Raw genomic sequence first — 26,935 nt, forward strand, 5'->3', positions numbered from 1 at the left:
CTTGGCGCACACAAATGCATGGCCGCGCGAAGTGTGGTTTTGGTTGACCTGGTCATGCTGCTCGCCGAGACAGATGACAGTGGCGGTGAAAACCGGAGGAGCCTAAGGGACTGGAGGCGGCGCTGCTAGGTCGAGGGATGGTGCAATGCAATCGCGTTGAGAGGGATTGATACATAGCAAGGCCCGCAGTGAATTCCAGCGACAGTCAAGTCAGTGAGCTACACGGCGCCTGCCTATCTCGCCTGCCGGTGACGCTGCTATCATCCTCGAGTCGACGCCTACTGCTGCAGCGCCCCAGTGCTCCCACGGTCCCAGAGTACACGTCTACCCAGTACCGCTGTACACCGCCCGCAGCCCGCGCGCCTCAAGCCTGGAAGGACTCGGACTGCCTGCCCCGTTAAAGTCCTAGAGCAGAGTTTTCGCACAGTCGTTGCAGTGCGCTTGTTTAGGGCTAAGGCCGCTCGGAGCAGCCAGCCAGGACCCAAGTGATTATTATGACTTCACGCCCAACTGCGGACCCGGCAGACAGCTCGCTCTCGACCTCCCCCCAAAGCGACACGTACTCCAGCAGCCCGTCGCGCGCCAGCCTCAAGGAGACCGTCAAGATTGCGTCCACCCAAGGCCCCGCTGTCGATGCCAGCCAGCAACGTCCCGGACTAGTCTCTCGCGCCTCGGAGAGTTCAACCAGGACCATTCGACCCCGCCATCATCTACGCAACAAGAGCAGCAGTGTTGTTCCCACCGTCTCCACGCTCAACGTCGGCACCGCGCCCTCGACCCGCCAGTCCAAGTCGCACCCAAAATCAAACACCATGGCCCAGCACACCACGGGCACCTCGTCTGGCGCCGCCGACCTGCTTAGACAGGCCATGACACGGTAAGCGCATACTGACTGTCATGGTGATGCACCGCATTGCCACGCACCACACCACATCATCGCTTAGCTTGCAGCTGTGCAGAGTCCTGACGACGTGCACCCTCGTTCCTTCCCTACATTTTCTCTCACCACTCTCACCTTCCCATACTCCCACACTCACCGCCACTTTCCTGATGCCCTCGTCATCACTGCTAACGCCGCACAGAGCCACCAACGACAGCAACGAAGACGGACACGACCAGATCGGCTCCACCAGCTCCACGCCACCGGGTGCCACGACACCCAAGCCCGACCCGACGGACAAGCGACTGCCGGGTATTCTGCACAGTTACTTTGGCCAGGTTCGTGATTCTCTTATGCCCTCGCGGAAGTCCTCCTCCACGGTCAACCCCTCCCCCGCACCCGTCACTTCTCAGGTCTCGGACCCCCGAGAGAAGGAGCAAGAGTCAACCACCCACCCCAGCATGCTGCCCAGCCCCGCCCCCAGTGCCTCTTCCCGAACTCCCTCAACCTCGCAGTTGGCTGGTGAAGCGGAGAAGCTAACGCAAGGCGACTTTGCGCCGTTGCAACAGGCTACACCTCCTCAGACACCGCGCACCCGCTCCCAAGAAGCAAAGCCCGTGCCCTCGAATCTATCACGCACTTCAAATGCGTCCGACGAATCCAAGGAGAGCAAGACGGCTCCCGTAGTGGCGCCCAAGGGCAAGCTCTCAGTCACAATCTCCGAGGGACGGGGTCTGCGGCCCAGCACAGACCCCTACGTTGTCTGCCAATTCCAATGGGCTGAGTACATCTCAGACGGGCCCAGGCACGATGAGTCGAAGCGACCGCCCATGCAGATGAAGCGAACCGAGAGCCAGATGGGCACTCCAATGGCCATTCCTATGAAGAGCCGACAGAGCAGCAACAGCGGCCACAGCTCAGATCCCAGGGAGAACGGCTCTCTGGAGGAAGTGACGAGCCCCAAGTGGGAGCACGAAGCCATGTTGTGAGTAGCTCCTTCTCTTCCCCGTGTGGTGATGCTGACAATCGTAGTGACGTTGTGGGCGACCATGCTGAAATCGACGTCTCCGTTTACGACCGCGCCAACGGTGAGGCTTTCCTCGGCCACGTCCGCTTCTGCCCAAACCTCGTCGAATACAGCGAGCCATACGACGGCTGGTTCCCGCTAGAGCCCCGAGAGGGCGAGGGAGGTGTTGTTACCGGAGAGATTCACCTCAAGCTCAACTTCCAAAAGGTCGAGAAGAAGCATTACGGCCCCGAAGACTTTGAGATTCTCAAGCTCATCGGAAAGGGCACATTCGGTCAGGTCTTCCAAGTACGCAAGCGCGACACTCGCCGCATCTACGCCATGAAGGTGCTTTCGAAGAAGGTCATCGTGCAGAAGAAGGAGGTGGCACACACACTGGGAGAACGCAACATCCTTGTCCGGACAGCCATGGCTGATTCGGCATTCATCGTTGGACTGAAGTTCTCCTTCCAGACACCCTCAGATCTATACTTCGTCACTGACTACATGTCGGGAGGCGAACTCTTCTGGCATCTCCAGAGGGAAGGCCGCTTCCAGGAGGGTCGTGCCAAGTTCTACATTGCAGAGCTTATCCTTGCCCTGCAACATCTGCACGAGCACAACATCGTGTACCGCGATCTCAAGCCCGAGAACATCCTCTTGGACGCCAATGGCCACATCGCCCTTTGTGACTTCGGTCTGTCCAAGGCTAACCTCACCGAGAACGCCACCACCAACACATTCTGCGGAACCACAGAGTACCTCGCACCCGAGGTCCTTCTGGACGAACACGGTTACACCAAGATGGTCGATTTCTGGTCGCTCGGAGTGCTAGTCTTCGAGATGTGCTGTGGATGGAGTCCTTTCTACGCAGAAGACACCCAGCAAATGTACAAGAACATCGCGTTCGGAAAGGTCAGGTTCCCCCGGGACGCCCTCAGCACTGAAGGTAGGAATTTCGTCAAGGGACTTCTCAACAGGAACCCCAAGCACAGGCTTGGTGCCACACGCGATGCCGAGGAGCTCAAGGCTCATCCCTTCTTTGCCGACATCGACTGGGAGGCTCTGGGCAAGAAGAACGTGGTACCACCATTCAAGCCCAAGCTCAAGGGAGAGCTCGACGTTTCCAACTTCGACCCCGAGTTTACTAATGCTCTCAACGGTGCTGGCTCTTTGAACGCCCGCGCGGCTGCCCTGGCCTCCGGAGTCAACCCCGCATCCACGCCACTGTCACCGACTATGCAAGCAAACTTTGCTGGCTTCACCTTTACCGACCAGAGTACAATGGAGCAGCAATTCGGAAACGACAGACAACGGACCGACGCCCTGGAGCGAATGGACGAGGATGAGACGGACGAAGTCAACTGGGACCGACCTGCTGGACGCGGAGATAGGATGTCCGGTATCGTTCCCAGCAACGAGCACGATGTCTTCAACCAAGGCCAATTCGATGTATGATGAGCACATGCTCATACACGCAGCCTGCTCTTCTATACCTAGGTTCCTCCAGGACCTGACAAAAAGTTTCTGCTTTGTTCTATCTTACCGGTACATGGCGGTACTATTCGTATAGTCTTTTCTTGGATACCCGGAGCCTACCACACAGGACTTGGACTGCGTTCAAGTCCTTCACTAATTTGCCCCATCGGTTGCTGCTGTCACGACCTCACGCATGGTCATTACGACACAGCCTATGCCGACAAGGACCTGACACAGCGTCCGACTGATTACGATTACAAGATTTCCCAGAATGAGTTCAAGTTGCTGCGGTCTCCCACGCTACAGTAAACACGATGTTTTCTTTGCTGGGCTATGGGTTTGCATTGCGCTGGTGCATTGCTTTCACTTTTTCATCCAATGTGGGAGTTCTTAATGGCACTATGTCGAGTTCAGGCTGTTTCTTCCCGTTCTTTGTGCATTATGCGCGCGTATCTGCACGGTTTTCCTCTTTTTCTTCTTTCTGCGAGTTCGGCATATATCTAACGACATGGATTCATACGCATCGTTATATCGAGGGGATATGGATCGAGTGGTATGATGGATATGGGCGAGCCTTTTTGTACATAAAGATATGAGACATTAAGTTTACCTGTTTACATCGTCGTCCTGGTTTGGCACTATTACGGTTGATGTCACGAACACGTCTTTGCGCGTTTTCTTATTCGTTCTATGCTAACCACCTCTTACCCGCTGTCGCTTCCTCTCCAGGCTCATCCCATACCTCCATCATATCCAACCACTCCAGTGCGAACGCACCCACAATCCTCGCCCAATCCCTCACCGTCGCCCCATCCAAATGCTCTCCATCATCCTCCATCGTATGCCACACACCCGGAAACGGACTAGGTATCACATGCAATATCTCCACGCCCTTCGCCATAAACGGCAGATGGTCATCCGAAATCCCCCCATGCCCCATTGTCCCATTTACATCCGGTAAGAAGGGTGTGGAAGGAGATGATTCCAGCAGGTTCAAATTGCGTAGCCGGGACTCAACGGTGGAGAGATGTACGTAGGCCCAATGTGTGGTTGGGAAGTACGATGGGACGAGTGGATCTGCGGAACCGAGCAGGTCAAGGAGAAGGAAGAGGCTGATTTGCGAGAGGGGAGTGCGGTTCTGGTAGAATTTTGAGGCGGGAGAGGGGGGGTTGAAGGTCGTGGACCAGTGTGTTGCTAGGGCCCTATATATTCTGTCAGCATACTATTCCATGGAAGTTTCCTTCTTTCCCAAATATGAATTGAGACGGGAGAAACGTACCTTGCTCCATAGAGTGAATCACTATCACTCCACGTCTCAAACGCCTCCTCGCCGTCCAGAAACACTATCTGGATACCCATGTCCATGTCCACGTCCCCGCCCTCTCCTAACGCGCTCATCTCCTCGTACATCCGCGTTATATGCGGATCTAGCACGCGTGCTACATACATCAACATGGCGCACGGCGCCGCACTATCCGTCGCCCCAATAAACCCATCTGGATGCAATTTACTGTCATAATGCGCAACAAGCGTGAGCAAATTCGATTGTCCCGGCGCGACCCAAGGTGGCTCTCTCCGCGCGATGAGATTAGCAAAGGGAAGGGGTAACTCGGATGTGGGGGTCACGGAGGTGCTGTTTTGCCAGGTTAGGTTCCAGGCTGGCAATTCTTTGGTAAAGTAGGCGTAGAGGTGGTGTTGCGCGAGGGTTTGGCCTGGGGTGCCGGGGACGCGCGGGATGAGCAGGGGGGAGAGGAGCGTGCTGTTCTTTGCGTCGAGGGTGGTGTTGGGGGAGGGGAGGGCGCGGAGGAAGGCGTCTGAGAGCGGTTTGTAGGCACGTGTTGGGGTGAGGGTGAGGAGGAGGGGGAGGAGCGTGGCGGGTAGCGTGAGGAGCATCGTGGGTGGTGGGTGGTGGGAGTCGATGGAGGAGCGCGTGCGATTCGTTGTGTCGTGTTGTGTACCAGAGGGTGCCCAGGTGTGTATGTACTCGAATACGCCGTAGAATCGCGTCGTCTCGCTCGCACGCACAGAAACGAGGACTGCCTTCGGGATATGAACAAAGTCCAGGTAACCGTACGAGGTCGAACCGCAAGGGATATGGAGACGAACAGCTAAGGTCGCTCCTCCTAAAGGTGCCAGCCTCTTTCTCGTTCTCCTCAGTCCCCTTCCCGTTTCATCTCTATCCCGCGGTTCCAAGTGAAACGTTTGCGCAAGTTAGCCCTACTCCATCAGGCAAACACCGAAGAGCCATGAAGCGCGGAGTTGAGCCATGGTGTTGCGTTTCGTGCGTCAGTTTGGTCCCTGACGGGGCGGAGGCGCGCGCATCCCTGTCGCGCACGTGAGCTGCACGTTCATCTTATCTGATTGATTGTGAGTCCGGATGGGGAAGTGCTGTGGTGACGGAGGATCTAGCCGTTCTGGGCGGGGTCGATGGTATGCATGTCAGATGTCTAATCAAAGAGCTCAAGACGGTATGCGCTTAGGTTTGGACTTGGTACAGTTGATATATACTCATGTTCATATGATCGCTACACGTCCAACGTCTCCGGTCAAGTAAATACTACCCTACAACTTCGCCTTCCCCCCCTCGCACTTCACCAACGCCCGCCCATTCGTAAGCACCGTCTTCCCGCCCTCCACCTTAACCACAAACCTCACCTCCTCGAACCCATCCTGATCCCTATCCCCCGTCCTCCACATCTCGGTAATCAGCTTATCACCCGGCTTGACCGGCGCCGCGAACCTCGCCTGGAACTCCTTGAGGTTCTCAGGCTTGGATGCACCGAACGCCTTCAGAATAGCGTGGGCAGACATGTTCCATGAGAAGAGGCCGTGGATGATGGGGCCGCCGAAACCCATTTTCTTGCCCGGCTCCGGGTCCGCATGCAGCGGGTTGTAATCGCCGTTTAGGCGGTAGAGGTGGGCGGTTTCCATGGTGGTTTGGTGGATGTGTGTGCTATCGGGAGCGCGGGACGGCGGGGGGTAGTTTGGTTGCTTGGGGCCTGTTGTGCGTTAGTCTTGTGTTATACAATGGTACTTGCTCAATCGCGAGCACGGCGAGAGTTGAAGGAGATGGGAAAGAAATACCCTTCGGACCACCCCAACCACCCTGACCAACGTAGAAGCCACTGCCAACAGCTCTACTATACGTCTCCCCCGTCTTCGCATCAACAAGCCTGTTCTCCGTCTCGACAACGGTTGCCTTGCCCTTATCATATACACCCAGCACCTTGCTTCTGATCTCGAACTTGCGCCCTTCGCTGCTCACGGGCAGTGGCTTGAAGAATTGTATCTTGCGCTCGCCGTCGAGGACGTGCTTGGTGTCGAATTTGGGGACGCCTTCGATGGGCTCGGCATTGCTGCGCGCGTAGAAGTCGATGACTTCTTGGTCCGTGTGCTTGAAGGGGAGGATGATGGGGTAGGTTGGGAAGGCCGCGAAGGATGGGTGCAGTTCCTGAGGGTGGTGTTAGAGGTGTTGGATAGCTCGGGGGATTGCGCTTGGGATGTATGGTTCAGGCGTGTGAGAGCTGTGATGGAGTTGCTTACGTAGAGGAAGTGCAGCTCATCCGGGTAGGTTGCGCCAATGCTGTTCGCGAAGAGCAGGAGATCGCGCTTGAGCCAGGACACCTCATACGAGGGAAACTCGAAGCCGACGCCGGGACCTAGTTCTTTGCCCATGATGAAGTTGGTAACGATTACACAATGTGTTGGGTATTGGAAGTTTGTACTAGCGATGCGCAATTGCAATGCTCAGATCAAGGGAAAAGAAGCTCAGATGTTGTCGTAAGCTTCAAGGTTCGCAGCGGGGCGGTAATCGCGACGCGGAGCTGAAGTTTGAGCCGAGGTACGATTCGTTCATCCATGGTCAAGACGAGAAACCCCCCAAATGGATTAGTATACATCAACCCTGTTCAAAGTAGATGAAAATGAGTCTTGAAATTCGGCGCCGATGTCGGTATGGATAAGACTTTTACCTTGTTGTGGGACCGTGGTAATGTTGTAAACATCGCATTAGTCTATCTACAGTGTCGATGCCTCATTCAGAAGCCAATATTAAGATGGCACGACTCTTGTCATGCCACCATGCAGATCTAGACAATATACATGTGATCCTTCCCATCCCTATCATCCGTCGTAAATGTTCGTGTACCACGACTCCCACAACCCTGCGGTCGGCAAAGTGGGGCCACTGTCCCATACGCCAAGTGTGAAATAATGCAACCTTTTGAGTCTAAGCTGAATCATGGAGATGACTCCCGCAAATGCTCAGAATGCAAGCGAAGGAAGAAATGAAGTTGTGGTGGGTATAATGCGGCAGACAAGGCGTCTACTGCTTGACTTCGTAGGAGCGGCGGAACATGCCGTCGACGCCGGTGAGGTAGTAGGTGCCGGGAACGATGGTGTCAACGCTTCCCTTGGGGGTGAAGTCCTTCTGGAGGTGAGCCTGCTCACGGAGGTTGCACATCTGGTAGAAATATTAGCGGTTTGTTCTGTGGCATTCTAGATCTCAAGGACTTACCTCGTCGTAAACCTCAGGGGCGACTACACGCCTCTTCTCGAGACGGTTTTGGATGTCGAGCTGCTTAGCAATGTTCTCGGTGCTACCCTTGACGGTGAAGGAGAACAGAGACGAGGCCAGACCACTTCCGTAGCTGAACATACCAATGCGCTTGCCCTCGAGGTCCTGGCTGCTGATGTTGGCGAGCAAGCTGCACAAGCTACCGTAGACACTGCCGCAGTACATGTTACCGCACTGGGTTGGGACCTGGATGCTGGGCTGGACGCGAGACGCGTAGCGCTTCTTAGCGAGACCCATGAAGGTCTTCTCTACGGTCTTGTCGCTGACAGAGGTGGCGTAGTCCATGTCGCGAAGCTCAGCGGGAACCTCGGCGAAGATGGGGTTGGAGGGGTTGGCGAGGTAGTCGTTGTAGAGCAGACGCGCGTACGACTTGGCGACGAGCTTGCAGGTAGGTGCGTGGAAGGCCATGTAGTCGAAGCGGTCGAGAGCAGTCTCGAGCTCGCTGCTGCCATTCACCCCGTTTCCATTTTGTTGCGACTTGAGGGTCTTCTCGCGCTCGTTGTAGGCCTTGTAGCAGGCGTCGACAGCCTCGGTGTAGCAGCGGACGGAGAAGTGGCCGTCGACGACGGGGTACTCGCTAGTGAAGTCGGGCTTGTAGAAGTCGTAGGCGTGCCTGATGTAGGAACCACGCTGGCCAGCGTCCATGACAATGGGCGCGTTGGGGCCAATGAGCATGGCGACACATCCAGCGCCACCAGTCGGGCGAGCGTTGCCCTTCTTGTACAGCGCAATGTCTCCAGCGACCACGACGGCGTCACGGCCGTCCCAGGCCGACGACTCCATCCAGTTGACGGAGTTGAAGAGGGCGTTGGTTCCTCCGTAGCAGGCGTTGACAGTGTCAACACCCTCGATGTTGTAGTTGCCAGACTCCTCGAAGAGCTGCATGAGCACAGACTTGACCGACTTGGACTTGTCGAGCAGAGTCTCGGTGCCGACTTCGAGGCGGCCAATGCTCTTGGGGTCGACATTGTACTTCTTGAAGAGCGAGGTGACGGTGGTCAGGGCGAGCGAGTAGATGTCTGGGTGGAGCACCTGTCAGTTCCTCTTCGGGGTACACGGGGTCGCGCGAGCAGAAAATCTTGGACTCACCCTCACGGTCGTCGCAGAAGGACATCTTGGTCTGGCCGAGGCCAATCGTGTATTTGCCCTGGGAGACGCCATCGAACTTCTCGAGTTCGGCCTGGTCAACGCACTGTGGGCGAGTTGTTAGTGCATGTTGGTGTAGAGGGCGTGGTTGCAGCGGGCGCATGTGCATTGGGACGGCGACACGGCCCACGACAGCAACAACGTACCTGGCTGGGGAAGTAAAGCTCAATGGCCTTGATACCGATGTTGGAGGGACGAGCAGCCATGTTTGCAGGAGTGTATAGTGTTGTGTGAGGAGCAGGAAGGGAGTGCGTTGGCGAGAGAGGGGAGTTCACCGCCTTAAGTACTTGACGAGTAAATCCTACGCGACAATGGCAAGGTGCAGTTTAGTAGCGGCAATCAGTTTCGTGGCAATGCTAGCACGCCGTGGGTACAGGGCTCCAAAGGGGACAAGTAACGGGTTTTGTGCAGACCTAGCACTCAACAATCCTAACAGCGGCCCACGCGCTCCCAGTGTTGTGTCTGCTAGTCCCTGAGATTTTCGGTACATTCTTCTCGGGGCATTCAGGGTCTGGCTGCGAGGCCGGCGGCATGGCGGGGCATTCGTCTGGCGAAAAAGAAACGCCTGCATGCCGCCTTGCTCGCTTCGTCCCAGCTGCATGCTCTGCGAACGTATATCTTCACTTCACTTCATCGCGCCCCCAGCATCGTGAGTTGGCCCTTTTCCACCGGGCGGAGGACGTACGCCCTCGACGACCTATCGCCGTGCTCCTTGGCATGCAGGGATTTACTAGCTAGTCAGGAACCATCAGCCCATCACAACAAGTCCCCCCTAGCAACCTCATCCGCGATACTCGACAAACATGGCTACCTACGTCCTGGCCAGAACACAGCCTCCACGGCATGCGTAATGCCGCGTCACGGTGCTGCGGTATCTTTGTTGGATGAGGGAGTGCAAGGTATCTGATAACATCAGACGAGAAGGCCGTCATTGCTTTGGACCCGAGTTGCCCATTGTGCTGAGGGCATCACACATCCTCAGTAGAACTCGGCCGAAAACGAGGGCATTCGCGTTTAGCCAGACTGCTGCCTAGATTCCCGCGGTCGCTATCTACGACGTACTTGGTGGGCGGGATGATTTTGATAGGTAGTAATCCACCGAGATCACTTGGCTTCTTCTATGGAAGGTGGTATCGCAGAGGCATATAAACTCTAAGTTCAGCTTGCAGTCGTGTTCTCAGACGATCAATGGCAAAAAGCAGCTCAGGAGCATCCCAAGTCGGATAAGGGATGTCAAGCACGGCCCAGACTTCAACTGACGAATGGAATTGATCCAAGTATCCGGGAGTGGCGTTAGGATGAGAACAACTGACGTTATAGGTATGCATTTTCGGGTGAATTGATATCCCCATAGCCGCATGTCGGAGCCCAGGCTGAACCTTGAACTGCAGCGGGCGAACAGGCTGGGCCATCCTAGGCATTCCTCGCCGTTGTCGTCATGGCCGAAGGTTGACATGGGCTCCCCGATGCAGAGCACAAGTACATAAGTACCATGTGCCCGGTTCGCTCTTCAACTTTATTATCCAAAATGTCGTATGGTGACAGGGCATCAACTCCCCTATCCAAAGCTTCTTTCTAGGAGCGGGAGCGGAGTCACTGACGATCAGGCGGATGACAGCACACGGGACCTGAGCAGCTCTGAGCAGAAAGATCAATATGCAACAATAGCTACCTTCATCGTCTATGACAACGAGCCCCATATCGTCAACACGTATCATAGTCCGGGAACCTGTGCGGAGCCGAACATCCACAGACATGTAGATGTCGCGGACCAGATGGCAGCCCCTTCCACGATCCCGGATGCACCATGTCATAGTCGGGCATCGTGCTTAATAGCTGTTAAATACGGTCTGCCTGATCAGAAAGAAGCACTTTGCCCGACGTTAGGGAAGATGGGCCCGGGTCAAACGACTGGGCATATCGTAGAGTCCGCGATTCCATGCATGACGCTGGGTGCACGTGAATACCTAGGTATGATGCAGAAAAGCGGCAGAGCACATGAGGTAAGGCCAGGTCGTCCTAAAGTAGCTCTATATTAATGCGAGAGGGGTGGAAATGAACTCGCAGAGACTCAAGAACGACGGGAGGGAATTAAGCGCAGAAGGTGCAGGTACATAGCAGAAACTAAAGTGCACATGTCAGAAGCTTGGTGAGCTGGTCAGAGAGCCGAAGGATGCGATGTCGAAGGGGTGCTTATCGATGTTCAGGCTTGGGTGTTCGCCCGTGCGCCGTTTAGTGGCGCCAGCGTCTCAGGACAACCTCTGCCAAACCTGATACACCCTCACTCCGCTACCAACGACACGACACGACACACGCCAATTCTCGCCACACTCGCTACCAGCGCGACCCTCATCGCTACCGATCGCGCACTACCTCGATTAATTCTTTGACGACACGCCTGCTTTGCCATCGGGGAGGACTGTAAGGGGGACCAGGAAGGGCCTTTGGGGCTCAGGGACCGTTCGGCGTCATGGACCGACGCAGCAGCGACAACAACGAACAACCGCGCCAGCCGAGCAACCCCGATGTCTTTGACGATGACTACGAAATCGACCCCGACGAGGATGATTTCATGCCCTCCGTCTCGGATGGCTTCCGACCAGCCAACGCGAGCCAGCCCTGGCAGGGCGACAGCCAAAATCACGACCGGATAGACGCGCTGCAACGACAACCATCGACGTCCAAGGCGCCCGAGAGTCACCAGAGCGACCTGCGAAGGACGGCAACGCGAAACAGCACGGCCAAGGTGCGGGATTCGATGACGCAAGACGGTGGCCGACCGCCCCTCAACCGAGGGCCCAGCCACCACAGGCCCCTTGGACATCGCGACTCTGTGAGCTCTGCGGGATCCTTTGCGACGACGAGCAATTCCGAGAACCCGTTCGAGACGGGCCCGAGCCATCCATATGGCATGTACCCGCAGCTATCAATGGCACGGCCACTCAGCGTAGCAACGAGCTCCACAGAACGCCAACCACATCGATCAATGTCACTGCAGCGGCCGACACATCCCTATGCTATGTACTCGCAAAGCGGCATTGTCGACGAAGAGTCACCGGACGAGCCAGCCCAGCCACCTCCACCTCAGGTCCAGTCGACTATTCCCGTAGGATTCCCGGGCCTGAACAACGGTTACCACAGAGTGCTTGGGCCGGATGGCGAGGAGCAGGATATCATCGGACCCGACGGACACACCGAGCAGCTGCCACCGTACTCGAGATATCCAGAGGAAGGACCCACCAAGGCTTCTTTGGCAGCCGAGGCAAGCGCGTCGTCGCGTGTCATACCCGCGCCCGTCCAAGTTGACGCAGAGGATCCTTTCAACACACCCGCATCTCCTGTCTCGCCGCTGAGCACTACCTCGTTCTCGCCACCCCCTCTACCTGCCGTTCCTTTACTCCCGTCCGTTACACCCGCCCGGTTGCCACCTCAGAGACCGGAAACCCAAACCGGCAATCTTGCGGCTACCAACTCTGCCGCTGCACAAAGTAGTACCGTACCAGCAGAACCCTCCGACTCGTCCTCTGCATCTCTACTGGCGTCTGAGAACCACTTCTCGGAGAAGGCGGAGCCAGTCGAAGGCAAGGTCAGCTGGCGTAAGAGGAAACTATGGGGAAGGGTGCCTATGGGCGTCGCGCTTGTGGTTCTTGTCCTCATACTAGTATTCTCTGTCGCCCTCGGAGCAGCCATTGGTACCTTTGCTGCCAAGAAACACAATGATGATGACGACCAGAATGAAAATGGCAGCCCTCATGAGGAAGCGTAAGTGCTCATGATCCATCAACGAAAACATTTACTAACTCTCGCTAGACAACCGCAGGTTACGGGTCAAAATGGATCGCTTTTCGACGCCGTTCCCATCTCAACACCGTCTGGCCTATTGCCGCTACCAACAGGATCCTTCGCCCTTCCTCTGGGCTTACCGCAATACGGACAATCGGGATGCTTAACACAAGCAAATCAGTATTCTGCATGGTCATGCCGGATGACTTTCGCTCCGCTCGTCATAACTATCAATGATACCGTCATTGGTGGTGAGATTCAACAAGTTGCGTCCATGGGTAGCGGACCTTCGGTGCCGTCGAACTCTATACTATATGGCCTCCAGACTCCTGTGCTTGATACTAAGCCGATGGAGTTGGTACTTGATTTGGATTTCAAAGCCTACGGTCCAGCCTATCATTTTTCTGCTCGATACGATAAGCTAGTCATCTTGTCACCCACCGAGCTCAGTACCGGGTCAGGACTCTCAAAACGACAAGATGAGAAATACAGACAGCGCTTCAAGGTTCAACCTGGTGATACGCCCTGGTATTGCTATTGGAACGAGACATACATCGAGGGCTACATCTACGCTGACGACAACTCGACGGCAGCCACATTTACCTCGTTCCCTACCCAATGGCCCACGCCTACACCCACGCCCGACCCAACCGACGATGCGGCTGTAAATGTTGCTGTCGCTGTGCCGACTGAGAGTAGTGTCTCTACCAGCTCTACACAAACTACTACCGCGTCTCCAACGAATTCCCCTGTCAACCTGGCCGCCCCGTCACCCGTTCGCGCTCGAGATTCCGAGTCAGATGCTTCTTCAGCCCCTCGCATGGCACCTTATCCCCGGATCGTCAAGATAGAAGAACGCCGGCTCCCTGGGGCGTCACAACCGTACTGTCAACAGATGCTCATGCTCGATAACGGCGAGATAGTAACATCACCTAGCCCGAACGACAGCCCAATCAGAATATGGCTACAAGAGTCAGATCCCAGCTACGAAGAGTACTTTGCCGCTCAACCTTCGCAAACCATCACATTCGACAGGAAGAGCAAGCGCGAGAACCTTGTTGATCTTCAACGCCGCGTGGACCCTGATGATGCTTGTCACTGTCAATGGATGTTCAAGTAAACGACGAACCTGGTTTAGAGCGCTTCTTTTTCTTCTTGCAACGATGTCACAGCATGATTGTCGATCTCCTTTCTTCTCCACACGGGTATTGGGTCCATTTCGCCTGTTTGGTGTTCCACGGCGTTTTGTTAATACTGACTCACGAGTCTCTACGCATCACTGGCATATTTCGGTTTCTTTTTTACTCATCTCTTTTTGTCTAGTCAAACATGTAGCATGCTATGTTTATAGCTTTCGCATTTCTGTATCGTCTATGGGACGGAGAGTAGGCCTTTGTTTTGGAGGCTACACTGGCGCATATTGTCGCGGCGCTGCTTCTGTATATATTGCCATGGGGGGAGTTCAGAACCGCGAGTACAAATTTCGCGTGAGTTCATTATTGGAAAGGGATAGATAGAAGAACAACATTAGTTATATTGTAAGGGTTTCTATTGATGTTGGTACTGTGATGCTCATGCTGACTTGACAGCGAACGTCAACCACACCATGAATGCCGTCTAAATGCGTAATCTATTCTATACAATCTGATGTCGCTGCAACTCAACAAAAGAAGTTCGCAATCATGCCTCCAACCCCCTCTCAAAAACTCTAACCCCAAACTTCCACACCTCATCCACCACAAACCTCTTCTCCCCACCCTCGATCTCCTTCAGATCCAACACGCACAAATCCGCATCAGCCCCCTCATCCAAACAGCCCTTGACACCCTCCAACCCCAACATCCGCGCAGGCGTCTCCGTAACCGCCCTCAGCGCCTCCGGCACCGTACTACCCGTCCAATTCAAAAAGTTACTAACGCAATCCACAAGCTGAATGCTACTCCCCGCAATCTTCCCGTTCTCCTCAAGGGTGAGAAGGGCGCCTTGTTTAACAATCTTGGACCCATTCGTCCACTCATACGTCCCATCCGGCATACCCGCCAACCTCATTGCATCCGTCACCAGCACCAGCCCGTCTGGATGCGCGTTCCACGCTATCTTTATAGACGTGGGGTGTAGGTGTATGCCATCCGCAATAATCCCGAAATACGGTTTGGTGATTGAGGTAGAAGGTGTGCCCAACAGACCGAAGATACCAGGGTTACGGTGGTGGAGGGGCCGCATGGCGTTGAAGAGGTGCGTTATCATACTGCATCCGGCTTTTACCGCGGATTTCGCTTCTTCGTAGGTGGCTTCTGAGTGCCCGATTGAGACGCGGATGCCGGCGCTGGTTAGGGAGGGGATGCTTGATAGTGCGCCGGGGAGTTCGGGGGCGAGGGTAATCAATGAGATGGGGGAGGGGGAGGTGAGGTTCGAGGCCCCGTAGCAGGATTCTAGGCTGCTGATGGAGTCGTCTGGGGTGCGCAGGACGGACGTGTTGTGGATGCCGTTTTTGGTGGGGGAGAGGAAGGGGCCTTCGCAGTGGGCGCCGAGGGATTCTGATCCGAGCGTTGCGTCGCGCGTTGTGCCTGAGGGGCCAAGGAAGGGGAGGGCTGTTTGGTAGACTGAGGGGAGTTGGGAGGTGAGTGTTGGTAGGTAGGATGTTACGCCTGTTGCTACTAAACTCCGGTTTACACGCGAGACGCCTTTGGCGTAGGCTGATGCGCCGCCTTCGCGGTCTGAGGGGATTACGGAGAAGTCGAAGCCGTAGGCGCCGTTTAGTTGCGTGTCGATGAGGCCGGGGGAGAGGATGCGGCCGCCTAGGTCGACGATTTGCTCCGGGGCGGTGCGGTATGAGTAGAGGATTTCTTGACCGTTTAGGATTTTTCCTGTCGCGGAACTTATCCAGAGATCTTGTGGGACGAGTGCGTTGTTTTTTACGAGGAGGCAGTTTGTGAACTTTATCACGCCTGATGAGTCCTCTCGTATGGGGGAGTCGGGGATTGGCACGATTGAAGGCATCGTGGGTCGTGTCAAGAGGACCAATGAATGAAGGAAGCTTGCCAAGTATAATGATGGAAGTATAGAGATGTGATTCAGAAATGAGAATGATAGGATGGATTGGATGGTTGCTATTGCGCAGGCGCGACTCAACAACCGTTGCAAAGGATCTGACGCCTACCTACTACTTCTATCGCAACTGCATACCTACGCTCATCTTCCTAAGATGATGCCATTGAGTCATCACGGCCGGGCAGACTTACCTTCCATGGCCGGTATCGTTGCCGTGGAGCGCACGCTGTAAGACTGCGCAAGGTGACTGGATGTGGATTCCGACGTCGTGAGATCGAGGTAACACAGCGATGATCACATTCCGCCGAAGAAACCGGATGGATTGCGGTTGCATGTGAGGTGGCATCAGAGTGGATGTCGCTGATAGCAGAGGGACGAGGATGGTGTAACGACGGACGGGGGTGCATGCTTCTAGCGCCTCGCTAATCACGTACCCCAGCCGCGAACAGCGTGAATGCTACGGTGCCATCCTCCCCATCTCCCATCCACCATTACCGATCTGCGAGTCACGCCGGCGGAGTCTTGGTGCCCACCCGGAAATCCCACGTCGCATCCACAGACTTCATTGCGACGCGACGCGACCGGCGCTGTCATTATGAGCAAGGTCGAAAACATGGACCCTGTCTGGGATGACCTCGATAGGTGAGCTTCGCGTCGGGCGCATTTCCTCCCCTCAGGCTTCCTGAGTTTTGCGCAATGTGACCACAGGTCAGGCTAACTTGCCCGTGATGCAGGACTATGGTGGGTCGCTTCCGCCCATGCTGCGACTGGATTCGCTGACAAAGGTGCTGTAGGGCCAACTGTTCATGATGGGCTTCGATGGCACCTCGGTCACTCCTCACATTCGTACCCTGATCGAGGAACATCATGTTGGCTCCATACTACTTACTGCCAAGAATTGCAAATGTTGGTAATCCACCTTTTTCGGTCTGTCACTGTCAGGCTGACCTGTCATAGCCGCCGAAGATACTACTGCGCTTATCTACGAGCTCCAGAAGATTGCCCACGATGCTGGACACCCTGTTCCGCTGGCCATCGGCATCGACCAGGAGAATGGCGGCGTCAACAGTCTTTTCGATGACATCTACATCCGCCAGTATCCTAGTAACATGGGAATGGCAGCAACCGGTTCCACGGACCTAGCCTTTGAAGTAGCTAAGTCGACCGCACAGGAGATTGCTGCATGTGGCATCAACTGGATCTTCGGGCCATGTCTGGATGTACTCACAAATGCGCGCAATCAGCCCCTGGGAGTACGGACTGCTGGCGACGATCCTCAGGAAGTATCCGCCTTTGGATGCGCCTTTATGGCAGGCTACAAGGACGCCGGCGTGGTGACTTTGGGGAAGCACTTCCCTTCGTACGGCAATCTGGAGTTTCTGGGCTCAACACTTGACGTGCCGATCATCACAGAGTCGCTAGAACAGCTGAGTCTAAGCGCTTTGGTTCCGTTCAAGAAGGCCATCGAAAGAGGTCTTGATTCCATGATGGTTGGTGGTTGCGCCATGTCCTCGGCGGGGCTCAACGCGATGCACGCGTGTCTGTCAGAACAAGTTGTCGACGACCTTCTTCGGAAAGATCTCAAATTCGACGGTGTAGTGGTTTCCGAGTGTCTAGAAATGGATGCTCTCAGTCACAACATCGGTGTAGGCGGCGGCACGGTCATGGCAGTTAACGCAGGCTGCGACGTAGTCCTCCTATGCCGGTCGTTCTCACTCCAACAAGAAGGGCTGAAGGGCCTCAAGACCGGCATAGAAAGCGAAATGGTCTCGAAGGAACGTATCTTCAACTCACTCAGACGTGTGCTAGCGATGAAGAAGAAGTGCACATCCTGGGAAAAAGCATTGAACCCGCCAGGCATCAACTACCTGGAAAAGCTACAGCCATCACATACCGCACTGTCAACGAAAGCGTACAACAGCTCCATCACAGTCGTACGCGACAAAAATAGGCTTCTGCCACTGACAAACATACTCGAAAGCGAGGAGGAGCTTCTCCTACTGACACCATTAGTGAAGCCTTTGGCGGCATCCGCTGCATCACGAGCGATATCCGACGCTGCTAATGGGGCAGCGGGTCACTCGCCCGAGCCAGCTGCTTGGGACCGGAGTTCTTCAGTCATGAGCGGAGAAAGAGTCTTCAAAGAACTGGGTCGTTCTCTTGCTAGACAGCGCAACGGACGACTGCTTCACACATCGTACACTGCGAACGGTGTCCGTCCAGTTCATGAAAACCTCATCAATCGGGCGAGTGCTATTATCGTCCTTACGGCTGACGCAAACCGCAACCTGTATCAGCACGGATTCACAAAGCATGTCTCAATGATATGCAACATGCAGTACACAACTGGTGGAGAGAGGCGTGAGAAACCACTCATTGTGGTCGCAGTCTCCTCACCGTACGACTTCGCAATGGACAACACCATTGGGACCTACATATGTAAGTCATGTCCGTGTCCAAACGAAGGTCAAAGAAGCTAATTTCATCAGGCACTTATGACTTCACGGAGACTGCACTCAACTCCCTGGTCAGGGTACTTTATGGCGAACTATCCCCCTCCGGAACACTACCAGGAACCATCAGCAAGAGCCAAAAGCTTCACCCATCCAAACAACATTGGCTCGTGGAAATCTTCAACGAAGAGCGAGACAGCAATGCTCTGGATACATTGGTCACAGCTGTCGCGGAGGAAACGGCACCAAACCAACGGTCGGAGATGTCGAGTGCAACTTCGAGCTCTTTCATCCTGCATCATCCAGAAGTGGAGGAGTCACACTTTGTTGTTAGAAACAGCAGCACACAAGCTCTCTACGGCTTCTGCTCGACGTACTTCTTCAAGGCTACGGGCACTGGTGTAATTGGCGCTTTGTTCGTCGACCCAGCAAGGAGAAAGCTCTCCATCGGTCATTCCCTGCACAACCGGGCTATTCGCACGCTACTCCAGAAAGAAGGTATCAAGAGATTCCAGCTTGGATCACGCTTGCCAAGTATGTATCTTGGAATCCCAACCGGACACGGAAACGAGCGGAAACGGCTCCGATCATGGTTTGCACAGCTAGGCTGGGGTGCTGCACTTTCCCGTCCTGTCTGCAACATGGTAGCGCGCAATCTGCAGACGTGGAATCCGCCGACTGGCATGGCGAAAAGTCTAGCGAGCGCAGGCGCACAGTTTGATCTTGTGTACGGGTGGGACTACGCGGGACCGATACTCGACCATATCAAGACGAGCAACCGCCAGGGTCTAGCAGAGGTGTACAAACTTGCGCTTACGGACCCGACGGCTTGTGGCATCATCCGAGCCAAGCGACCAGAAGACGGTGCGTTGGTGGGCACTGTCGTGCTATACAACAACCACTCACGACTTGCCGAATACATACCCCCACTGAAGGACCTGAACGAGGCGGCTGGGGGGATCTCTTCGCCCGTCATATCACCTGGTGTAGGAGAATACTCGACACTACTGCAGGGGCTGATCCTACTCGGCATGCGACAGATCAAGCAGCTGGGATGCAATGCATGCTTGCTCGACTATGTAAGTAGCCGTCTAATGCTGGTCACGACAAGGTACTAACGCAAGTAGATGGACGGTGACGGCAACTTCGACGGCTTCTCGGCAATGGGCTTCGATGTCATGCACAACTTTGAGGAAGTCAGCTGTGATGCTGCGACCTGGACCATGATCCCGCCTGCTTGATTGCTCGGTACCTCTGCCAGATACTCATGTTCCTGGCGACTTCGGTTAATAATGTTTTGGTCGGTGTTTGGGGTTATTTTGGGTGCGTGTGCTGGTTGCTTTTTGCTCTCCGGGACTGACTGGCATCCCATTGGTTACTTGTATCGCTCGTACCATGATCTGATGTCATACCATGCAAGCACCCTTCAGGCCGTGGGCCGTATGTACTCGGATCGGATGGTTTTCTCAAAGGGTCCGTCGGCGTTTCCGTGTATCTCGTGCTTGTCCTGCATGCATACCGCAGGATGATAATCCCAACCATTACACCCAAAGATCAGCGGTCTCTCATGCTGCAGCCCGTGGTTCTTGATGTCTGCATCATCAGCTCTGCCGTCTGATTCAGTCTCACGGTCGCTGAAGGCCTCGAAGGAGCTGCCCTTCCGACGCGCTCACTCGGCTGATCCCGCCCTGTCGCAAGGCGATCCGCGAGCTTTGGCCTGGTAGAGCTGCTGCGCCTCTCCGCTATCGAATCGATAGGCATGGCAGATTTCGATAGACAAGCATAGAATGCAGACACAGATGTCCTCCGTGTAGGCGACATCGGATTAGAGGTGCTTGAGGCTTTCAGGGTTATTTTTACAGCTGAAGAGCGGGTCCATAGCTAGAGTAGGAGACGCCACTGGGGGGATGGCGTAGGATGATCACCGTTCGGCTTGACCCTTCGAGAAGCCCTACCGAAGGAGTCAGCGTGCCAGCGCTGTGTGTCTCGTAGATCATAGCAAAGATATACAAAGTGTGCCTGGGAATCTCTGGCATCGTGGCCTGGGGTAGTCAAGCTTATCCTTCCCGTCAAAATCGCCTACCGAGCCCCACAGCAGACGGGACCCTTTGTGCAGCGCGCCTATCCGACCGTGGCCAGAAGCGCATGTGATGCAGATGCATTGTCGCACAACCTCAGCAAGACAGCTACGAAGGCCATCGCTTGGTCTTGTTCCCGCGAGCCACCGCTCCAAGCCCTGCTGTGCGGTCTAGTCCGGTGTCGCTCCTCGCTGTACAGTGCCAGCGCGCACGCAGTCTCGTCCCCCATCTTCTCCGCTCGCTCGCCTTGCCGCATCTCTCCACCTCGACAACCCCAGAGCCCCAAGCGTTCCCGATTCACCACCACCACCCGCCGACGGCCACTCCCACGTGCCTGCCACTGCATCCTCGGTCGCGCCTTCCTCGTCGCCGCGCCATAGCTATTGTTGCGCGTATGCGCCGATTCGGAAGCGACCTCTTCCTCGACCCGGGCCAGGCTGCACCAAGCCATGGAGCACTTCAACACCAACACCATGTCGTACATACCGCTCCAGACCGTCACCGGCCCCGACCAGCAGATGGCTATGCCGCTGCCGCTCCAGTATGACCAGCGCTCCAACTTCGACGCCGAGACCTTCATTGGGTAGGTGCAGTGCGCGACACCTGCCTGACAGCTACTGACATGTTTGCGCAGAAGCGAGGACGCCTACTCGACATACCACCTCCAGCAGATGCCCCCACAACTCAAGCGCTACCCCAGCACATACGAAGACCCCTTCTCCGACGTCCAGAGCGGCTACGAGCAATCGATACACCCACACGATCAGAATGGCGTGCCCGAGAGTCCCAGCATCGAGAGCAACAACAAGCTCCTCAGCTTCTCGCTACCCGTCGTACCGTATACCATCCTCACATATGCCATGCAAAGGGTGTCGATTTCCATGTCGGCCCAGCTACATGGCATGTTCTTTCTGGCCGAATCGCCTTGGGCAACCGCAGCCGATGTACAGGCGCCGTCGGAATTGACTTGCTACCGGAGGAACCTCTTCCAGATCACTGGCACTATCACGATTCCCCGGAGCCTGCAATTCCTCATGACCGATCAAGGCGACCAAATACCGATTCTTGGCCAGGAACTCACCATATCCGCAACCGAGTCACTCGAGGGCAATCCCGTAAAGATAATATCGGTCCCGTGGAAGACGCCGGCCACGGGTAGCACATCCACCGAAGACAAAACTGAGAAGGAGCCACCGACATATCCACTCGATCTGTCGACCGGACAGGACATGGACTCGGAGTATGTTAGTTTCCCTATCAGTTGGAAGCGACTGCAGTTCCGGATAGCGACTGCAAACAATGGGAGGAGGAAGGAGCTACAACAGCACTTTGTTGTGCGATTGAAGGTGATAGCAACTCTCGCTAGTGGTGTCAAAGTACCAATATGCGAAGTACACTCTGGTGCAATTATCGTGCGAGGAAGAAGCCCGCGCAACTTCCAGGCCCGCAAGGACCTGCCCATCAGTGGCGGTTCAACAGCACGCAAAGTGCACACTCCGCAGCAACCCAGCAGAACGCCAACTGGCGACACGAACCAGAATACACCGAAGCAAACACCCAACCCACCTGCGACATCGTCCAAGCCCATGGACTTACTCCAGATGCCATTTGAGTTCACTGCAAACGAAATGCCGCCCTCTCCAGACTTTGACTGGAAGATACCAGCAGGCGCCATGACAGCGATACCTCCCGATCCGCCTTCATCCCAACTCCAACACGCCACACCCTACGCCCAATCGACACCCGAGATCTCACGAAGCGTGCCCCCGCATCGCGCATCTATAGCCCCCGTCACCCTCTCCCTCACCGACGATGAGCCTCAAAAAGCACCGTCACCCAACGACCACCAAAGAAAACGCGCGACACCTATGCGACCCCCGTCCTTTTCCATCGGCATCATCAACAGTCCAGATGAGAGTGCTGATCTCCTCTATGAATACTTCCCGCTTGGTCTGGACGATTGGATGCCGCCCGTTGATGCTGTTTATCGTCCGCATGTTGTTCATCACATCACGCCCTTTCCGCAGGACTCCAAGGCAGATGCAGGGAAGAGTCGGTCGAAGAGGTATTTTTCGGATGCCTGGGGTTGAGGGTTGGTGCTGTAGGTTCTTTTTCTTTGTTATGATACCCTTTGCGTTGATTCGTTTGGATCATTTTGTAATACTTTTATGAGGAAAAGAATGGCGGTTGGTACAAAGAGTTCTATCTAGGTACGGAAGAGTCTTGGGTTGGGAATTTGGGGCCTTTGAATAAGAGGAGGCAGGTATAAAGCTGGGCGTACACATGCGCCACGGACTGGGCGTTCACCTTACCATTATGGCACTCTGTGATTGTCATTTGAGTTATGCTGTGCCGTCATGACACGGTGAACGCCCAGTCCGTGGCACGACAGCTTTCGGCCTACCGTCACATTTCTTGGACCTTATACGACGGCGATACTTACCCCTTCTCGGCACGTTATTACTATACCATTCTGTTCTCATGTCACATTACTCCCAACTGTATCCATATCCACGTATTCATCAAACATCTCCTGATATTCACTCGGCCTTTCATCTCTCGCGACACTTTCCCACTGGGGCAACGTCACCTCGTACATGTCGTCTCCCTGTCACGGCGGCGTCCCTGTCGCTTACTCACCATGAGTAGACACGATACACAACATCCACACTGCAGGAATGTAACGATAGCACCCCCATCAGCACCCCGTCAGCGATCGGCGAGGTAGTAGACTACAACCTTCCCTATCGAAGAAACATGACATCTACATGGCACATGTCACATCGCATCGCACCCACAACCCCAGATCCACCGACCTCGCCGACGTGGTTGTAGTTACAGATGTGCATGAGGACCGCGCACTGCAACGCCACCGTCACCGTTACCGTTACCATACACCCAACCCTACTGCAACATACCACTCTACGCGCGTCCACACCTTATTGTCGCCGACGTCGTCTTGCGTCGTGCCGCACCGTGATATCTCCGGGCTTGGTTTTCGACCGAGTTCGGGGTTGATCGTTGACATTGACATTGACGTTGACGTTGGCGTTGATGTTGGGGTAAGGATTGGAGTAGGATTGGGGTGAGGGGTGTGGAGGAGTGGAGGAGTGTAACAGTAGCATTACATTGCATATGCCAATCCCTATTACCAACTTTACCACCATTACCATCGTTATCAGCGGAATAGATGCGTCTTCCGACCGGCCGAACATGTACCGTGAGAAATGCCGAACAGACTACAATCCCGAGACTTCCGTGAGAGGCGGGATGTTGTGTGATAGATAGATGGCGTTTATCACGATGTAGCATTCGGGATACAAGACTGAATCGATAAAGACTGAATTGATAGCGCATGCCACCATACTCTCCCTTGCCCTCAAAAAGGGTAACAACTAGCAACCTCGGGAAGTGGGTCCAGCATCCTTCTGAACTATTGCGCAATTTCACAGTTTGCAGATTTCGCAGTTAACGAGTACCCACCACGTGGCTTATTATTGTATCTCATTACCCTGGCCATCCTACTATGTACCCCTACATCCACATCTACATCCTATCTACGTTATACGCTCTAGAATCCTTTTTTCGGTTTTCTTCGGTTGGCGGAGACTCGGTACCGAGTTGGGTTTGGTCTGGTTTGGTCTGCCCCGTTCTTGCTTGACAGGGGTTGGAGACGCGGTATTGGAAGGTGGGTAGGAGGCGCGGCGGTGCGTTGTGGGTAAGGTAGGAGTGGGTTTGCGTTTGGTGGAAAGATAGGGGTGGAGGTGGATTACGTACGATTATCGTATTTGGGTGTTCTAGAAGGACGGGTGCCGGTTTGTGGTGTTGTCTGGATTTGGTGGTTGAACCCGTTGTTGCTGGTATACTATCCCATCTGTTTTATCAAGAAGTCTGGATCACGTGTCTAGCATGAGGTTGGAGAGAATTTAGGGTTAGAACATGTTTCATTAGGTCGTGCGCAAGCTCGAGAGCATGCGATGCCATGTATCCTCAGAAAACGCCAAAAGGGAACCGTGTAATGAAGCTCCCCATATGCTCTTCGTAAATGTCTCCATGCTAGGCTGTAAAGTGTTTCTAAATTGAGAGAAGAGAAGGAAAGAAGATCTTGAGAATGTATGTACAATGATGCTGCTAGAAGGGTATGAAGTCGAAATGCTTTCGCGTTATGTTCACTGTCCCTCGAGACAGCAGACAGAAACAGCAGCGCCGTAGATAGCCGACTCAACTGCAATCTCCAACGAAACTGAATTTGGTTCCGCCCCAGATGCAGCAGTCAACTCGTGAAGGTGCGACTGGCACAGCTCTCTGAAACAGGGATACTTTTCAATGACAGAGCCGTTGCAACCAATGCTCATCCGACCAGCGGATGCAGGAGTCAAGCCCTCAGACTCCGTTCTAAGCGTCCATAATGCATGAATACCCGTTGCGAGGAAAGCGGCTGCGCGATGCGAAACGAGTTGCGAGACCTGGCGGACGAATTGGATGTCGTTGTAGGTGGGTGGCTTGCTGAGAGGGTGTTTGGACTGGAAGAGAGCTGTGGCGCTGGTCAAGTTCTTGGAGTCGTCCATCTCCATGGCGGCGATAGTACCAGTGTCGAGGGTGTAGGTCTCAGCTAGCTGATCGGGGATTTCTCCGCTGAACAAGCCTGCTTTTTGGACGGCTTCTACCAAGATCAACCGAACGATCTCTCCGATATATCGACCACTGATCATGTGCTCGAAAGGTTGGAAGTCGGGTCGCATGTGTGCGTCGTTCAGCTGGTCGTCCCATCTTGTTGTGGGGAAGACACCTTTGCCGAACATGCTGCACTCGGTGTTGACGAGCACGTGGGTTGCCTCCTCTAGCCATTGCTGCGGATACCCTTTGTACTTGGTAGTAGCAAGTGATGAGACGGGCAGGTGCACAGATATGTTGAACCCCGTCCCCAGGATTACAGCAAAACGCGTCGAAGGGTCTTCGTAGGCACGTGACAGCAAGGTCGCTGATGAGTCGTTGATGATGGAGTCCATGTGCACGGGTAGGCCCTTGGAGGTATTAGTGATTGCAAATACTGGGTTGATGACGAAGTCTTACCCTTCTTCTGCATGGTGCCATGATCAGCTCGCTCAGATCTTGACCAAGAACGCCCTCTGTCGCACGGAACCCTTTTCCCATGGCTAGGAGATTTGCGCTTCGACTAGATGTTTGCCTGGAAACAGTCAGTCAATGCGATACTACATGCGTTGCGGTAACATACTCAACAGGAAATGACCATGCCAGACCCATAGGAAAGCTCTTCGTGTCGGTGGAATTTTGCAGAAGAGGATCTGCAAGCGCATCCTGAATCTTCTCGGCCATCCACTCAAAGAAGTCGTTCCCTCTTCTTTGCCTGACCTTCTCGTCGATCTTGTAGCTCTTCATGACAACGATGCGCATGTTCTTGGCGTCTGGTTCTCTGCCATTCAACTCTACCAGTGCGATACGGAACGTTGAGCCACCGACATCGAGAGCCAGATATGTCCCCTTTTCGTATCCGGAGGGAAGCTTGTGGTTGTATGAGGGCAACATGCAGATATCGCTCGACTGCAACTTGGGGGCGAACTGCGCCTGCAGCCTCGTAGACATGTCCAGCATCTTGGCAGTTGCGAGTGGTGCCTCTAACAGGCGTTGAATCTCGCGAAGTAGGTCGTCCATTGTGCGGTCGTAAGTCCTGAGTCCATCCCGTACACGTCTTCGCGAAGTTGATGACGGGAGCACCGAGTGCAGAAGCGATGGTAGCATGGTGATTCTGTCGAGAGCTGCGAGAAGCCCTTCCCAGAAATCAAGCATGAATTGTTTGTACCAGCAACGATTGTTGTTTTCGATTGACGCTTGATGCAAGTCACGAGAGTTGTTTGACTCTGGAACGAGGGTGACGCGGCCGCTCTTGCGCTTTAGTCGAAGAGGTGGCATGGAGGGGCACGGGGAGTCCGGCAGACGGTGACGATGGTATGACTTGCGAACGAATGTTGTTTGTAGACGTTCTATTAAATCGCAAAGCTCAGCGAGAGTGTTCAAAGTCTGAAAATGTCGTAGTGAACGGAGACTAGACGCGGGCCGGGAGCATTAGTGAACCGATGTCGCAAAAGGCTCTTAAGCATAGTTGTATGGCTTGTCAGAACATCAAAGAGGTTGTATCCACTAGCGAACGTAGTTAGGTATTGCTCCGGGGACTGGTATGCGAGGCCTGCTGCTGGGGCACGGCAGGCAAGCACGTATGGGCGATCGCGGGGGCCAAAGGGGAAAGGGAAACAGGGAAGGAAGCCGCAAAGGCCTGATGTATTGGCGGTGGGCGGCAGTCAACAGCGTGTCGCTGGCGCCAGGCACGCTGGATGGATATGCGGAAACATGGCGTTGCTGGCATGTCGAGGGTTGGTGGGGTCTCGTAGAAGTTTGACGAGCGGCCATTGCTACGGTACGGTTACATCTGCTGGGCGGCGACGTCCACTAGCGCATTGGGACGCG

The 26,935-nt window shown here is 54.7% G+C and overlaps 9 protein-coding genes across 9 annotated transcripts; 4 read left to right on the forward strand and 5 right to left on the reverse strand.

The window, feature by feature from the left end:
• Window positions 1-494: 494 nt before the first annotated feature.
• On the forward strand, window positions 495-3,344 carry J4E79_007732 (uncharacterized protein; the record flags this gene model as incomplete). Its single annotated transcript, XM_049356595.1, has 3 exons — window positions 495-877; window positions 1,083-1,865; window positions 1,913-3,344. 3 exons carry the CDS (start codon window positions 495-497, stop codon window positions 3,342-3,344), a joined length of 2,598 nt encoding a protein of 865 aa, XP_049208942.1.
• A 1,014-nt stretch (window positions 3,345-4,358) lies between these two features.
• J4E79_007733 (uncharacterized protein) lies at window positions 4,359-5,258 on the reverse strand (the record flags this gene model as incomplete). Its single annotated transcript, XM_049356596.1, has 2 exons — window positions 4,359-4,503; window positions 4,645-5,258. 2 exons carry the CDS (start codon window positions 5,256-5,258, stop codon window positions 4,359-4,361), a joined length of 759 nt encoding a protein of 252 aa, XP_049208943.1.
• A 669-nt stretch (window positions 5,259-5,927) lies between these two features.
• J4E79_007734 (uncharacterized protein) lies at window positions 5,928-7,040 on the reverse strand (the record flags this gene model as incomplete). Its single annotated transcript, XM_049356597.1, has 3 exons — window positions 5,928-6,364; window positions 6,450-6,816; window positions 6,909-7,040. The coding sequence occupies 3 exons, from the start codon at window positions 7,038-7,040 to the stop codon at window positions 5,928-5,930; spliced, it is 936 nt and encodes a 311-aa protein (XP_049208944.1).
• A 649-nt stretch (window positions 7,041-7,689) lies between these two features.
• ERG13 (3-hydroxy-3-methylglutaryl coenzyme A synthase) lies at window positions 7,690-9,293 on the reverse strand (the record flags this gene model as incomplete). Its single annotated transcript, XM_049356598.1, has 4 exons — window positions 7,690-7,827; window positions 7,882-8,960; window positions 9,031-9,133; window positions 9,234-9,293. 4 exons carry the CDS (start codon window positions 9,291-9,293, stop codon window positions 7,690-7,692), a joined length of 1,380 nt encoding a protein of 459 aa, XP_049208945.1.
• Window positions 9,294-11,557: 2,264 nt separating this feature from the next.
• J4E79_007736 (uncharacterized protein) lies at window positions 11,558-13,990 on the forward strand (the record flags this gene model as incomplete). Its single annotated transcript, XM_049356599.1, has 2 exons — window positions 11,558-12,849; window positions 12,898-13,990. 2 exons carry the CDS (start codon window positions 11,558-11,560, stop codon window positions 13,988-13,990), a joined length of 2,385 nt encoding a protein of 794 aa, XP_049208946.1.
• A 560-nt stretch (window positions 13,991-14,550) lies between these two features.
• J4E79_007737 (uncharacterized protein) lies at window positions 14,551-15,870 on the reverse strand (the record flags this gene model as incomplete). The annotated part of the gene is made up of 1 exon (XM_049356600.1): window positions 14,551-15,870. The coding sequence occupies one exon, from the start codon at window positions 15,868-15,870 to the stop codon at window positions 14,551-14,553; it is 1,320 nt and encodes a 439-aa protein (XP_049208947.1).
• A 646-nt stretch (window positions 15,871-16,516) lies between these two features.
• J4E79_007738 (uncharacterized protein) lies at window positions 16,517-19,615 on the forward strand (the record flags this gene model as incomplete). Its single annotated transcript, XM_049356601.1, has 6 exons — window positions 16,517-16,563; window positions 16,656-16,662; window positions 16,716-16,827; window positions 16,879-18,360; window positions 18,411-19,453; window positions 19,502-19,615. The coding sequence occupies 6 exons, from the start codon at window positions 16,517-16,519 to the stop codon at window positions 19,613-19,615; spliced, it is 2,805 nt and encodes a 934-aa protein (XP_049208948.1).
• A 1,310-nt stretch (window positions 19,616-20,925) lies between these two features.
• On the forward strand, window positions 20,926-22,542 carry J4E79_007739 (uncharacterized protein; the record flags this gene model as incomplete). The annotated part of the gene is made up of 2 exons (XM_049356602.1): window positions 20,926-21,035; window positions 21,087-22,542. The coding sequence occupies 2 exons, from the start codon at window positions 20,926-20,928 to the stop codon at window positions 22,540-22,542; spliced, it is 1,566 nt and encodes a 521-aa protein (XP_049208949.1).
• Window positions 22,543-24,621: 2,079 nt separating this feature from the next.
• Window positions 24,622-26,383, reverse strand: J4E79_007740 (uncharacterized protein; the record flags this gene model as incomplete). The annotated part of the gene is made up of 3 exons (XM_049356603.1): window positions 24,622-25,476; window positions 25,526-25,640; window positions 25,689-26,383. 3 exons carry the CDS (start codon window positions 26,381-26,383, stop codon window positions 24,622-24,624), a joined length of 1,665 nt encoding a protein of 554 aa, XP_049208950.1.
• Between the last annotated feature and the right edge of the window lie 552 nt (window positions 26,384-26,935).

This window comes from Alternaria viburni, assembly GCF_023758015.1.
Source record: "Alternaria viburni strain BMP 2772 chromosome Unknown scaffold_17, whole genome shotgun sequence".
Classification (NCBI taxonomy): Eukaryota; Fungi; Ascomycota; class Dothideomycetes; order Pleosporales; family Pleosporaceae; genus Alternaria; species Alternaria viburni.